The following is a 13,175-nucleotide window of genomic DNA, read 5'->3' on the forward strand; positions in this document are numbered from 1 at the left end:
TGGTCATTCTCTTGCATATTCTGATCAACTAAACCTACCTAATCCTTAAATAAATCTTATCGCCAATGTTTCTCTAGTTCATGTTAATTCCTGAAAAATAATATTAATTTGTTTTTAAATCTTTTGGTCACTATCACCCCATCCCCCAAGTCGAGGAATTACATAACAAACATGTCAAGAGTGTACGTATCTGGTCGGCCATAGGCGGTGAGTCGACGCCGTGTTCAATATTACCATCTCTTTTTTTTTCCCCAGTTTTAAAACAATATTATCGTCAATTAATATCTTTGCCTAACTTCATACTCAAAAGGAAATATGCACATCTCGATATCTAATTATTTTAATACCGCATTATTCAAATTCATCGTGAAGAGACTTCTAATTTGTTATAAATATAATAAGTGTTGGAAATCATGAATTTGGTATGTTGTTACGCTTTCGCATAGATTAAACTTTACAAAATTTATCACGTTGACTAACAATCCAACCTAGCAGATTTTGGAATAGAAACATGCGTATTGGACCATTGGTTAAAGATGGGCGGATCGTTCCATAAACAAATCCATTGCACATGATAATGTTTTGTGTGTGTATTTAATGTATCTCTAACTGCTTGTGCAATTGGTTCATTCAACATTTATCATGAATATATGGATGCATCTCTGTTTGTCCAAAATGTATACTCCATTTGTATTAGAAAAGACGATTTTCTAGGAAGTTCACATAAATTAAAAATATATATATTTAATGTTTAGCTATATATGAATTATTTCTTTATAATAATATATTTTCATAACTATTAATTATTTGTAATTCATCAAAATTTTATATTCTTGATTAATGATTGAAGTTTACAATTTTCTAGTATTAATTGATAAAAATTTACAAAAAAAAATCAAATTTTCTAATACAAGAAAAATTATATAAAATCATCATTTATACAACTATAGAGAGAGTATATATGTATATCTTTCAGTTGCCGGTAATACGAAAATTAATCTTGCGAGAGCTCTTACCATATTTCCGATTTCTACGTGTTGCTGTTTGGTTTGTATATATATTACCTTATAATTAAACAAAATTTATACACTATATGTAACTTCTGCTTGTAATTATAAGTGTGTTTAACTGTTTGTGTTGTGATCAGTAATCTTTTCCTTTTATCATGTCAATCATGAGGGAAAGAAACCAAAAAATGAATAAAAAGCAAAAAACAAAAACTCACATGAACCTTGACTAGATACGTGTCTCATTCATGAGACCAGCCAGTTGGGATTAGATCTGATCACAAGATCGTCGTCAAATAGGGACTCTACATATGGATCACATGGTTTTCGCAGATGGCACGTGTGTAGCTTCTTTCTGCATTGGCCCCATTCCTGACCAAACTTATGTACAACACATTATTTGGTTGGCTCAATTTGACGTTTGGGGCCCGAATTTCATATTTAAATCACGTGCGTGGAGAATAAATTGATTAGAGATAAAATATTCGTACAAGGAAATTAATTGTAAAAGTGGCTGTTAGATTACCTCAAGGGTCAGAATTATTCAGAATTATTCTGAACGTTGGATCTTTGAGATGATCGAACGAGTGTGATTAGTTTAACGTGTTTAAAGGTTATTGGTCACAAAGGTTTCTGCTGATCTGTCAAATAATGGCTGAGTTGTCGCTTGACACAAGTCACCAGTTTAACAGAAGATGTTGTGGTTACTTGGTCTGTACGCAACCAAATGGCTGATTTATGGATAACTAAGTTTATGAATTAGAAGAAACACAAATTATTACGACATCTTATTTTCCAATTGGTAATTTATTTATTTTCTTCATATTTTCAAAGTGAATGAAAAAGTTTTAAGCGACATTTAAATTAAAACGGATGATATTACATGGGACAAGAAAAAAAGAGAAGCTACTTATTTAGGGTATTGTGTAATATTATAAATTTAATGAAAAATAAATGAATTGGAAATAAAAGAAGAGTGTCGATTTCTTGTTTTTGATCTACCATATCCATGTGTACACAAGCAACCGAAACAAAATATTGTTTATGTCCTCTAGTGCAAATTGTAGAGTATTCTATGATTATTTATGGACGATATAGTTTGAATATCATTAATTTATAAATGAAAACAGAAAAAGATTTGTCTAATGATGCCTTGGAGATCCACATGCAACCGTCTATGTCGATCCAAAAAGGAAAAGTATGGGAGCGTTGGTCTGTGCAAGAACTTCATGAAAATTTGTTAAAACTTTTTACTTTTAAATGATTGATGATATATTTGGTAAATTAATTAACTTATGTTAGAGAAATTTGGAAAATTAGTATTTGGACTTCTACATGCATTTTTGATTTTTGACAGTTTTTAAAGCTTTTTTTTTGGGGTCAAAATACACTTTTTAAATCTATGATATGAATATTTGTAATTTTCTAATTAAATGGTTTTCGAATTTGGTTTTTGGTTGATTTTTTTGCTATACATATATGATACATTTATAAAGTTTGTTGTGATATGTGTATATGTACATATAATATGATTGTGTACATATATTTTTAAGGATAAAACTGTCATAATTAGTGTAAAAAGTGTTATCTAGGAAAAAAATGTCATAATCACTGATGATGTCTATTAAAACTGTTATTATGCACAATACTTTACTTTCTAGTACTGTTACTTTTTCTACAAAAAGAATGTAAAAGGGTGAAATGTAAGAAATGGTAAAGTGAAAAACGACGCGCCCAAAGATTTTGGAACTATCCACGTAAACCATTTTATGATCTGCCACAAAACTCTTAATTCACCTAATAGTGTATATATATATTTTAATAAATAGTGGATACAAACAAACAATTTAGTACAGTGTTATATAAGAAACTAGAATTCCTTCCTTCTTTCAACTTTACGTCGAAATCACAAATCGATTTATGATTTGTATATTGAGGAAAATAGAAAATTGAGTATTAATAATAGCTAGATAATAGCCATGGGATAATAGTCAATTTCTACACACACACACACAAAATGGATAGTATCCTTTAGTGGATAAGATTTATAAGAATAGATTAATGCAGTAGAATTATTTTATTTTCTTTCGTTCTTGTTCAACTTACGTAAAAATCACAAATTATTTTTTTCTGTATTATAAATAGATAAAAACGAGTAAAAATTTAGTATAGTTATATATAGGCTTATAGCTAGAGAAAAAGTTGATTTCTAGTAGTCTCTACGCATAACAAAATGGACTATACTTTTGGAATAAATAAACAAATATAGGGTGGTATACAGAATTATACTTTATAGCTAATCGATTTCAAAATTATATAATGTATTCTGGTTGAAAGACGAAGCTAGAGAATAGTAGATTCCTATCCTACACACATATATATGATAATATGAACCTTTAATCGCCACATATCATGCCGTAATTTACCTTTTTTTTTGTTTGGTTATATATTTTATGTGAGTAGGCAATATTATATAGGCCAATGATTGTCTTATCTTTAGTGAGAAACGCATATGGTACCCATCCACCCACTGTGACTCCAAATAAAATTTATATTAAATGTGATGTTTTATACAAACCATACATACAATGGTGTATATTGATTGATGCATGCATGTATGTATGTGACTATATGTAGAGAGAGATCTATAAAGCTTCATAAAAGTGCTTCTTCATCTAGAAGAAACGACAAAAACTCGCAGAGAAATCCAAACCAAACGCTCTTGAAGACCTAACAAAAACCTGCTTTTGTTATTCTTCTTTCTTTTGTTCTTTCTTTCTTGAGTGGTCCTATTGTCTCTTGAGTTATCGATGGATGAAGATGGAAACTTGCAGATTAGTAATAGTAATTACAATGGAGAAGAAGAAGAAGTAGATCCAGAGAACAACACTTTGAACCAACCTCTCCTTAAGAGACATAGAACACTTTCTTCAACTCCTCTTGCTTTGGTCGGTGCCAAGGTTTCACACATCGAGAGTTTAGATTACGAGTATGTCTTCTTTTTCTTTCAGATCTTGATATCAGAACAAATATATTCCACTTATTTTTTCTTTATAAATAAATGGATGTATTCTTGATTTTCTTTTTTTTTCTATATAGTTTCAATATAACTCTGTTTTCAGATCATTTTTGTCACTTTTAAATAATATTTTTGATAGACTTTTTTTTTTTTGTCTCAATCTCTTTCCAGAAAATTATGATATTTTACTCTGTTTTCAGATAAATCTTTATTTTGAAAAAAAAATTATTCTTGATTTTAATCTCTTTATATTAATCTCTTTATATAAAGTTTAAATATTACTCTATTTTCAGGTGATTTTCGTTTAAGAAAATAAATAAAATTGAATGGATTCGTGGCAAATCTTTTTTTCATTAAGTTTTAAAATCTTTGTTCTTATTTTCAGAACAAAAATTGAATGAAAAAATTAGTGTGATGGAGACATATGAACTGTTCAATTTTTCTCTCACATTTTCAATTTGCCGCAAGCAATCATCATCCAAATCTTGAACAATATCAAGAAAATTGGGTTACCTTTTCTTTATTGGTAGTATGATACGTCTTGGTCTCAATCTCTTTCAATAAAGTTTTAATCTTTACTCTGTTTTCAGATAATCTTCATATTTATAAAAACTTGAAAGTAAATCTTCAGTGATGGAGACATATGCATTAGTGCATAATTCAGTAGGAATTTTTTAACTGCAGAATAAACGAGAATGATCTGTTCAAGCATGACTGGAGAAGCAGATCAAAGGCTCAAGTCTTTCAATACATATTTCTAAAATGGACATTAGCTTGTCTTGTCGGTCTCTTCACTGGTCTCATCGCTACTCTCATCAACCTCGCCGTCGAAAACATCGCCGGTTACAAACTTCTCGCCGTCGGCTACTATATCGCTCAAGATAGGTAATTGACACATAAGCCAAAATCTTGAAAAAAAAAAAGAACAAAAAAAAATCAAGAAGTTGAGTTACCTTGTGTGCTAAGTCTATGTTTAAAATAGGTTTTGGACAGGTCTGATGGTCTTTACGGGGGCGAATTTGGGTCTGACTTTGGTGGCAACAGTACTTGTTGTTGTCTTTGCTCCTACGGCAGCTGGTCCCGGGATTCCTGAGATCAAAGCTTATCTTAATGGCATTGACACTCCCAATATGTTTGGTTTTACCACCATGATGGTTAAGGTTTGTTTCTTAAACCTTCTCAGTTCCCGCGAAGTTAATGTGAGATCTTTCATTTGGCTGATGGATTTTGCGGTTTTTGGATTAGATTGTTGGAAGTATTGGAGCAGTTGCAGCTGGACTTGATCTTGGTAAAGAAGGGCCATTGGTTCATATTGGAAGTTGCATAGCTTCTTTGCTTGGTCAAGGTGGTCCAGATAACCACAGAATCAAATGGAGATGGCTACGTTACTTCAACAACGATAGAGATCGAAGAGACCTCATTACCTGTGGATCTGCCTCCGGAGTGTGTGCAGCTTTCAGGTCACCAGTAGGAGGAGTGCTATTCGCACTTGAGGAAGTCGCTACGTGGTGGAGAAGCGCTCTCTTGTGGAGGACATTCTTCAGTACAGCCGTTGTGGTGGTTGTATTGAGAGCGTTCATTGAGATTTGCAACTCCGGGAAATGTGGACTTTTCGGATCAGGAGGACTCATTATGTTTGATGTGAGTCATGTAGAGGTTAGGTACCACGCAGTGGATATAATCCCGGTCACATTGATTGGAGTCTTTGGTGGCATTCTTGGAAGCTTGTACAATCATCTTCTTCATAAAGTCCTCCGGCTTTACAATCTCATCAATCAGTAAGTGTTAATGATCAGTGAAAACATTCAAGATTTGTGTCTTTACTTAACATTGTTTGGTCAACGTTTGTGTGTAGGAAGGGTAAGATTCACAAGGTGCTTCTAAGTCTTGCGGTGTCTCTATTCACATCGATTTGCTTGTACGGTCTTCCTTTCTTAGCGGAGTGCAAGCCTTGTGATCCATCAATAGATGAGACATGTCCAACAAACGGAAGATCAGGAAACTTCAAGCAGTTCAATTGTCCAAATGGTTATTACAACGATCTGTCTACTCTGTTTCTCACAACCAATGATGATGCAGTCAGAAACATTTTCTCTTCAAACACTCCTAATGAGTTTGGTATGGTTTCTCTCTGGATCTTCTTTGGCCTCTACTGCATTTTGGGGCTTATCACATTCGGTATAGCGACACCGTCCGGTCTCTTCCTACCGATTATTCTCATGGGTTCTGCATACGGTCGGATGCTAGGCACAGCAATGGGATCTTACACAAAGATAGATCAGGGTCTCTACGCGGTTCTTGGTGCAGCTTCACTCATGGCTGGTTCAATGAGAATGACTGTTTCACTCTGTGTTATATTTCTGGAACTCACCAACAACCTTCTTTTGTTACCCATTACAATGTTTGTGCTCTTGATAGCTAAAACAGTTGGAGACAGCTTCAACCTGAGTATTTACGAGATCATTCTCCATCTAAAGGGCTTACCTTTCTTGGAAGCAAATCCAGAGCCCTGGATGAGGAACCTCACTGTAGGTGAGCTTAATGACGCTAAGCCTCCGGTTGTAACACTTAACGGAGTTGAAAAGGTTGCGAATATAGTCGATGTTCTCAGGAACACAACGCATAACGCATTCCCGGTCTTGGATGGAGCAGATCAAGCCACTGGTGCAGAGCTCCATGGTCTGATCCTAAGAGCTCATCTTGTTAAAGTTTTGAAAAAGAGATGGTTCTTGAATGAGAAAAGGAGAACAGAAGAGTGGGAAGTAAGGGAAAAGTTCACAGCAGTTGAGTTAGCTGAGAGAGAAGATAATTTCGACGATGTGGCAATCACAAGCTCAGAGATGCAATTGTATGTTGATCTTCATCCTTTGACCAACACTACACCTTACACAGTGGTGCAGAGTATGTCAGTGGCTAAGGCTTTGGTACTGTTCCGGTCAGTTGGTCTCAGACATTTGTTGATTGTTCCCAAGATTCAAGCTTCAGGGGTAAGTTTTCTTTTTTCACTCTCTTGATTCAAGATTCGAAGAACACTATACTAAACCTTTTCCTGTGTTTGATCAATATGTCTCGTGTTTTTTGCAGATGTCACCTGTGATAGGGATCCTAACAAGGCAAGATCTAAGGGCGTATAACATTCTACAAGCATTCCCGCACTTGGATAAACACAAAAGTGGAAAACTTCAATGAAGGTTCACTCATTGGTTTGTGTGATTTGTGTTTCTTTCCACATTCTTAGTTGATATTTATTCTGTCCAGTTTTGCTTGCATTCTTTCTTCAAGACCAAAAAAACAAATTATACTATTTATTTCGTAGATTTGTGTTTTCTACTTGTAAATCTCTATTTTTTTCCCCACATTATCAGTTCAAAAGAAGAATAAAAACAAATTGAATACAGAACAAAACTTTGAAGCTTGAGAGTGGTTACATGTTTTGAGTTTGGTTCTCATCAGATTCTGAGGGGTGTGAATTTGAAGATATTACATTAAAGCAAGGATTTTGAAATTAAATTTAGTAAAATTTAATTTTGAGTCATTACAAACGAGAACTCTCTTTTTAACTCTTATCAACCACCAATCTATGTACAAATTAAATCATAATTCAATTGTCAAAAATGACTAAACTTTTGGGCCAGCAGCTAAGCTCCATACACGCAAATTCCCACCCTTGTCTCCACTGAATAACAATCCTCCAGGACCAACTGTGAGCGTGCTGATCGTGTGCGTAGAGAACATCTTTCCTCTTTCTTCAAAACTGTGTATAACCCAAGAGATACAGAAAATATTAGTGATAAGTTGATTAAAGATTAGAGTACAATACAATTGTAGATTGTTAAGCTTCACTTACGATGGTAGGTCGCTGATGCCAACTGTTCCATTTTGGTAAGAGCAGAAAATGATCGGTTTGGCCTCTGCATCGTGCATCCCACAAAGAGCATGAACAGCACTCTGTTTCAAACAATCAGATATGCTTTTTGTTAAAACCAAGTGTTGTTTTTATGAAAAATGGCGTAAGTGTAAACAAATCTTTACCTGTTCTTGTCTGCGTGTATGAGTAACTTTGAAAACATCATTTTCAGAACAAGCCCAAACTTTAATGGTCCCATCCAAGGAAGACGATATCAGACACTTGTCCCAACATAAGAGTGACGTGACAGTGTCAGTATGTTGTTTCAGGGTCGTTATACATTGCAGGGTGTTAAGATCCCACACCTGGCGAATCACAGGAAACAGAATTGATTATAATGTTCATTCGAAATAAGATTAAAGCTGAAATCAATTAGTAGCAGTCAGATTCTTACCTTTATTGTTTTATCGACAGAACCAGAGTATAGTAGTTGACCTCCAACAACAAAACAAGTGACTTCACCACTGTGATGTCCCTCGAGAGATGTGATGTATTTGAAAGGATCAGACTCAGAGTCGGTAGCTTTCCAGACTGATATACTGCCAGACTGCAATTCCAAAATAGCGAAAAAGAACTTAATTTAGAATCATCAAAGAAGCGGAGGACTAACACATGTATACAGAGATAGAGAACACGTTATAATGCTTACACTTGTTCCAGCAAAGAGCATCCCATTTGCAACAGTCATTGCATGCAACTGACCAACCGCCCCGTCAAGATGCAAATCTTTACTGGTTTGAACATTAAAAGCCTGCAGGATTGTATAAACAAAAACGTTAACACCACAACCAACATAGAATTAAGTAGAAAGCATATTTTGAGTCAAGAGACGGCTTAAGCTAACCTTTACAGCGTTTTGCAAGCCAAGGAAAACCCATGGGCCTTCACTGATTAGAGATCCTGCTTCTGCCTGGAGGTTTATGGTATGTACACACTGACCAGTATGGCAGTCCCAAATTCGCAATGTACCATCGCTACTGACTGAAAAGAGTTTATCTGAACCCTCAGGGAGGGCGATCCCCTTTATATCCTTCTTGTGTCCTTCAAGAGCAGCTACCATGGCCAAACCAGGGAAACAAGACCAAGAGTGTAAGAACTGGCACTGCTCACCCCTCTTGCAGTTTCCAGCTTTCCAATACTTGCATACACTCTTCTTGGGACTGCTGTGAGCTCTCGACACCGGACCTCTGGTGTCTGAAATAGGTGAGCTTCTTGGCCCATACGTCGCATTCTTTCTCGGCTGATTTGGCACAACAGAACATCCTTTGCCTAAAACAGGTGGCTTTGTTGACCCATTGGCTTCATACTTCCTTGGCCTGTTGCCCTCTGGAGATTTGTACTCTTTAGAGGTCCAAACCAGATTCCTCGACACCTTATTTGGACTTTTCCTCATTGTATTGTCATATGGAGCGTAAGGTCTTCTGGAAACTACATCTGCTGCGAAATCCTGCTGTCTCTTGACTCCAAAAGTCCTTCCCTGTGAGTATCTCCTAGGCGCCTCGTAATTCATACTAAACATTGAGAAAATACCAACTTTAGAAGACTGAACCACAGAGTCGAGCACTGTTGCTTCATCCATGATGATCCATACATAAATTGTAAGGGTAACAAGTCCAGAAGCAAGGAGTCTCTGAAGATAATCAAAAGCACCAATCCTCTGACTGTAACCCCAAATTCAATCCAGGTATCATAGAGCACCACGTCCACAGAAAAAAAGCCAACTAAATATCTAATTTCAATCACACCATTCAGAACTCTAAACCTAAATACCACTAAAAACGAAAGATCTCCTCAATTCCAAACAAAGCCATAGTCGAAGAACGATCGATCATCGAGTTTCCAATAGAAGTAGGAAAATCATCACGAACAAAAGTATCAAACCCTAATAACATACAACAACGAAAAATCCCCAAGAAGAGCGATCTAGCTTCCGAAGAATGTACAATAAGAAGAAAAACTCGGATCCATCATCCGAACCCTAGCTTTCCCTCATCCTCATCGGTGGAAACCCTAAAATTCTGGGTGTCGATGCGAAAAGGAGGATCGAGAAGACGGAGAAACCCAACCCAAAGAGAAAGCACGAAGAAGACATCATCATAATCGCGTAGTCGAAATAGAAGCAAACCTGAGTAGAATCTGGAGAGATCTTCGATTAGGGCAAGAGCGCTTTGCAACTCGATCGGAGAGAGCGAAGAAAAAAAAGTAAATTTTGAGACGGAGGCTTAGGTCAAAAAAAAGGTAACGAGTCGAGAATGAAATCGAACAGTAGGGTTGCCGCAGGTGAATGGTGTATTTATAGAATTGTAGATGCTGGATGAGCGGTGGAGGTTACACCATACTTTATTATTGGGCTTAACTTAGGCCCATCATTGTTGGTCCATTTAATGTTTTGTTTTAAGTTACCAGCCTATCATTAGGTGGTCGCAAACCCTAAGATTAATTTTAAAATGTTCAGGTTTTTTTTTCTCCTTTTCTTCCAAAGTTAAAGGATGATATAAATGGTCAAATTGAAAGAACCTGAAAACTTTGAATTACTATATCCACTACAAAGATGGGAGGATATAGCTTCGGTATTTATCACATAATTTTTTTGTAGCTATTTATTGCGACGATTTGTTACTAATTAGTTACAAAAAAAATTAATTAAAAGTATAGTAGCAAAATTGTAGTAATTTGTTATAATTAGTGACACCATTAGATACAAAAAATAGTTTGTGAGAAGTAGCCACTGATAAGCAACTATACTTTTGTGACAACTAGGTGCTTCCCCACGCAACGCGTGGGTTGTGGTGTAGTTGGCACTTTCTTGTTTTTTTTTTTGGTCTTTTTCGTTTTCTCTTTTGTATTATTTCGTTTTAGTTAGGCATATACGGGCTTTGCCGTCACTTTTATTTATACACTATATGTTTATACAATTTCGCTCAGATGTGTATAATTGTGGCGTTTACTTTTTATGAATTATGAAGATGTTGTTTCTTGCTTTTGAGGATCCAATCTTATCATTGACTGATATTGTTTCCAATACATTTATTGTATTATAGATTTTCTAATTAACTGCTTATGTAAACCCTTCATACGTTGATGTTGTAATAATAAGTTATTTTTTTAAAATATCTTCCGTGTAAGTGATTATGTTTGTATGCCCATGTTTTGATCTAATATCAATAAGATCGTTTCTGTTTTTCTTTAGTTGGCTTTGAAACCAATATTGAGTTAAGCAAATAATGGGTCGAATTATGGTGTTAATAAGGAATATAAATTCTTATGTATATATATTGTATATATGTGACTATAAATTTAGCTAACTAAAAAATTATGTAATATCTAAATACAATCTTGAACATATATATATATATATATATATATATTTATTTGTGGGAGGAATGTATGAAATTATTGGATAGAAGTTATTTTTGAGTTAAATGACCTTTAATGTCTTTAAAGTGAGTTAAATATTAATAAATTTTTATATGTGTCTTGACTTTTTTAAAAAGGAATACCAAGTGTTTCCTTCCAAATTTGAAGTGATATAGCATTTTAGTTTTCTTATATGATTTTATGAACTTCAATGTAAAAGTTTTTCAAAGTAATAAGTACACTCACTGATTGAATTATACAATTTGGAGAAATGTTTATTTCGTTTAATCATCTGCTCTTTTAAATAAATTAAATAAGTATGTTGTTATTCCTACAAATAGGACAACATATATTATAGTTTAACCATGGAGTTAAGCAATGGAAATGGAACTTGTGATTGCAAGACAAAATACTTATATGTTACACATTGATCGTTTAAAAATGAATAGGAACATCTAATTCTCAAAGAAAGTTGATTGTTTTGTTAAAACCAACATATGTGAATTTAAATTTAACTATGCAAATTTAAAAAATAAATATAAATAGATTAGAAAGGCAAGAAATATAAAAGAAATATTTTTTTTATATAAATAAAATAAAAATTGAAAACAATGTTAAATATATATAATACTTTCTACATTAAAATATAGAATCAAACTCTTACAAGTTACAACACATATGAGATATAACAACATTTGATATTGGTAGGAGAGGAGGAGAGAATGTTTACTATAAGATGGTAATCCAAATTAGATAATGGAGATGAATCTTTAAAAAATAGAACAATGTAATATCTATATATATAATACTTTCTAAATTAAAATATAGAATCAAACTCTTACAACACATATGAGATATAACAACATTTGATATTGGTGGGAGAGGAAGAGAGAATGATTACTTATAAGATAATAATCCAAATTAGATAAAGGAGATAAATCTTTTAAAATAAGAACAATGTAAAATATATATCATGTAGTCTCTAAAATTAAAATTTAGCATTAACAATTTACAATGATATTTCATTTTTTTTACAACCCATACAACAAAAATAAGAAATCAAAAATAACAAAAAAAAATGAAAAATGATTTGAGGAATTGTAGAAGAGAATGAGAGAATGTGAAAATGAGATAGTAAAAGAATGTCAGTATGAGAGAATGATAGATTGAGAGAATGCTTATTTATATGATAAGAAATGATGGAAGTTACATTTAGAACTATGGAGTTACAATAGTAATTTATTGTGTTTGAATAGAATTGAGTGGTAGAATATGATTAATGCATAATTTATTTTATTTTCAGTTATAATTTTATTTTAATGTGTGAGTTAAATGTATTGTGTTTATTGGATCTTAAATATTATTTAAAGCAATTAGAAAGCAAATAAAAAAAAATTAGAAAACATTAAATGAAAATCAACCAATAAGGAGAGACCAGAACCTTACTTATATATATATATATGATATATTGCTTTAAACTTTGAAATGAGAAATATATTATAAACAATAATTTTACATGAGAAATATATTAATTTAGCCAACCAAAATATGAATATAAGTTTAGCCAACCAAAATAAATAAAAAATATTAAAATTTAACCAAAAATAATTTCTCTTGAAAGATAATAAGTTAGTAGGAGGAATGAATTAATGTACAATTATTGGATAGGAGTTACATTTGAGTTAAATGGAGTTACATGTCTTTAATTATAAATAAATATTTTAATTTTTTATAACCTAAAATAAAAGGAATACCAAGTGGCTGAATCAAAATTCACATGATTTGGTTGTTTGTTGATATAAACTCAACACTTACACATAATATTTCAAAATAAAAAATATTACCTTTTAAGTGACAAACTAAATTAGTTTTCTTATAAAATTAT

At 33.2% G+C, this 13,175-nt stretch overlaps 2 protein-coding genes across 3 annotated transcripts; one reads left to right on the forward strand and one right to left on the reverse strand.

Moving 5' to 3' along the window:
- Window positions 1-3,211: 3,211 nt before the first annotated feature.
- LOC104732709 (chloride channel protein CLC-a) lies at window positions 3,212-7,431 on the forward strand. The gene is made up of 6 exons (XM_087476710.1): window positions 3,212-3,996; window positions 4,711-4,911; window positions 5,009-5,186; window positions 5,272-5,804; window positions 5,882-7,013; window positions 7,111-7,431. Exons 1-6 carry the CDS (start codon window positions 3,818-3,820, stop codon window positions 7,213-7,215), a joined length of 2,328 nt encoding a protein of 775 aa, XP_087332836.1. The 5' UTR covers window positions 3,212-3,817; the 3' UTR covers window positions 7,216-7,431.
- A 92-nt stretch (window positions 7,432-7,523) lies between these two features.
- Window positions 7,524-10,191, reverse strand: LOC104732711 (zinc finger CCCH domain-containing protein 59). Of its 2 annotated transcripts, XM_010452291.2 has the most exons (7): window positions 10,059-10,189; window positions 8,778-9,444; window positions 8,583-8,684; window positions 8,328-8,480; window positions 8,059-8,238; window positions 7,874-7,974; window positions 7,524-7,780 (listed from the first exon to the last, which is right to left on the reverse strand). In XM_010452291.2, exons 2-7 carry the CDS (start codon window positions 9,441-9,443, stop codon window positions 7,645-7,647), a joined length of 1,338 nt encoding a protein of 445 aa, XP_010450593.2. In that variant the 5' UTR covers window position 9,444; window positions 10,059-10,189; the 3' UTR covers window positions 7,524-7,644. The 2 variants fall into 2 exon arrangements, with proteins under 2 accessions (XP_010450593.2, XP_010450592.2); XM_010452290.2 differs by having other exon boundaries at window positions 8,778-10,191.
- Window positions 10,192-13,175: the final 2,984 nt, after the last annotated feature.

The sequence above is a fragment of the Camelina sativa genome, chromosome 12 (assembly GCF_030686135.1).
Source record: "Camelina sativa cultivar CO46 ecotype springtype chromosome 12, ASM3068613v1".
In the NCBI taxonomy this organism is placed as follows: Eukaryota; Viridiplantae; Streptophyta; class Magnoliopsida; order Brassicales; family Brassicaceae; genus Camelina; species Camelina sativa.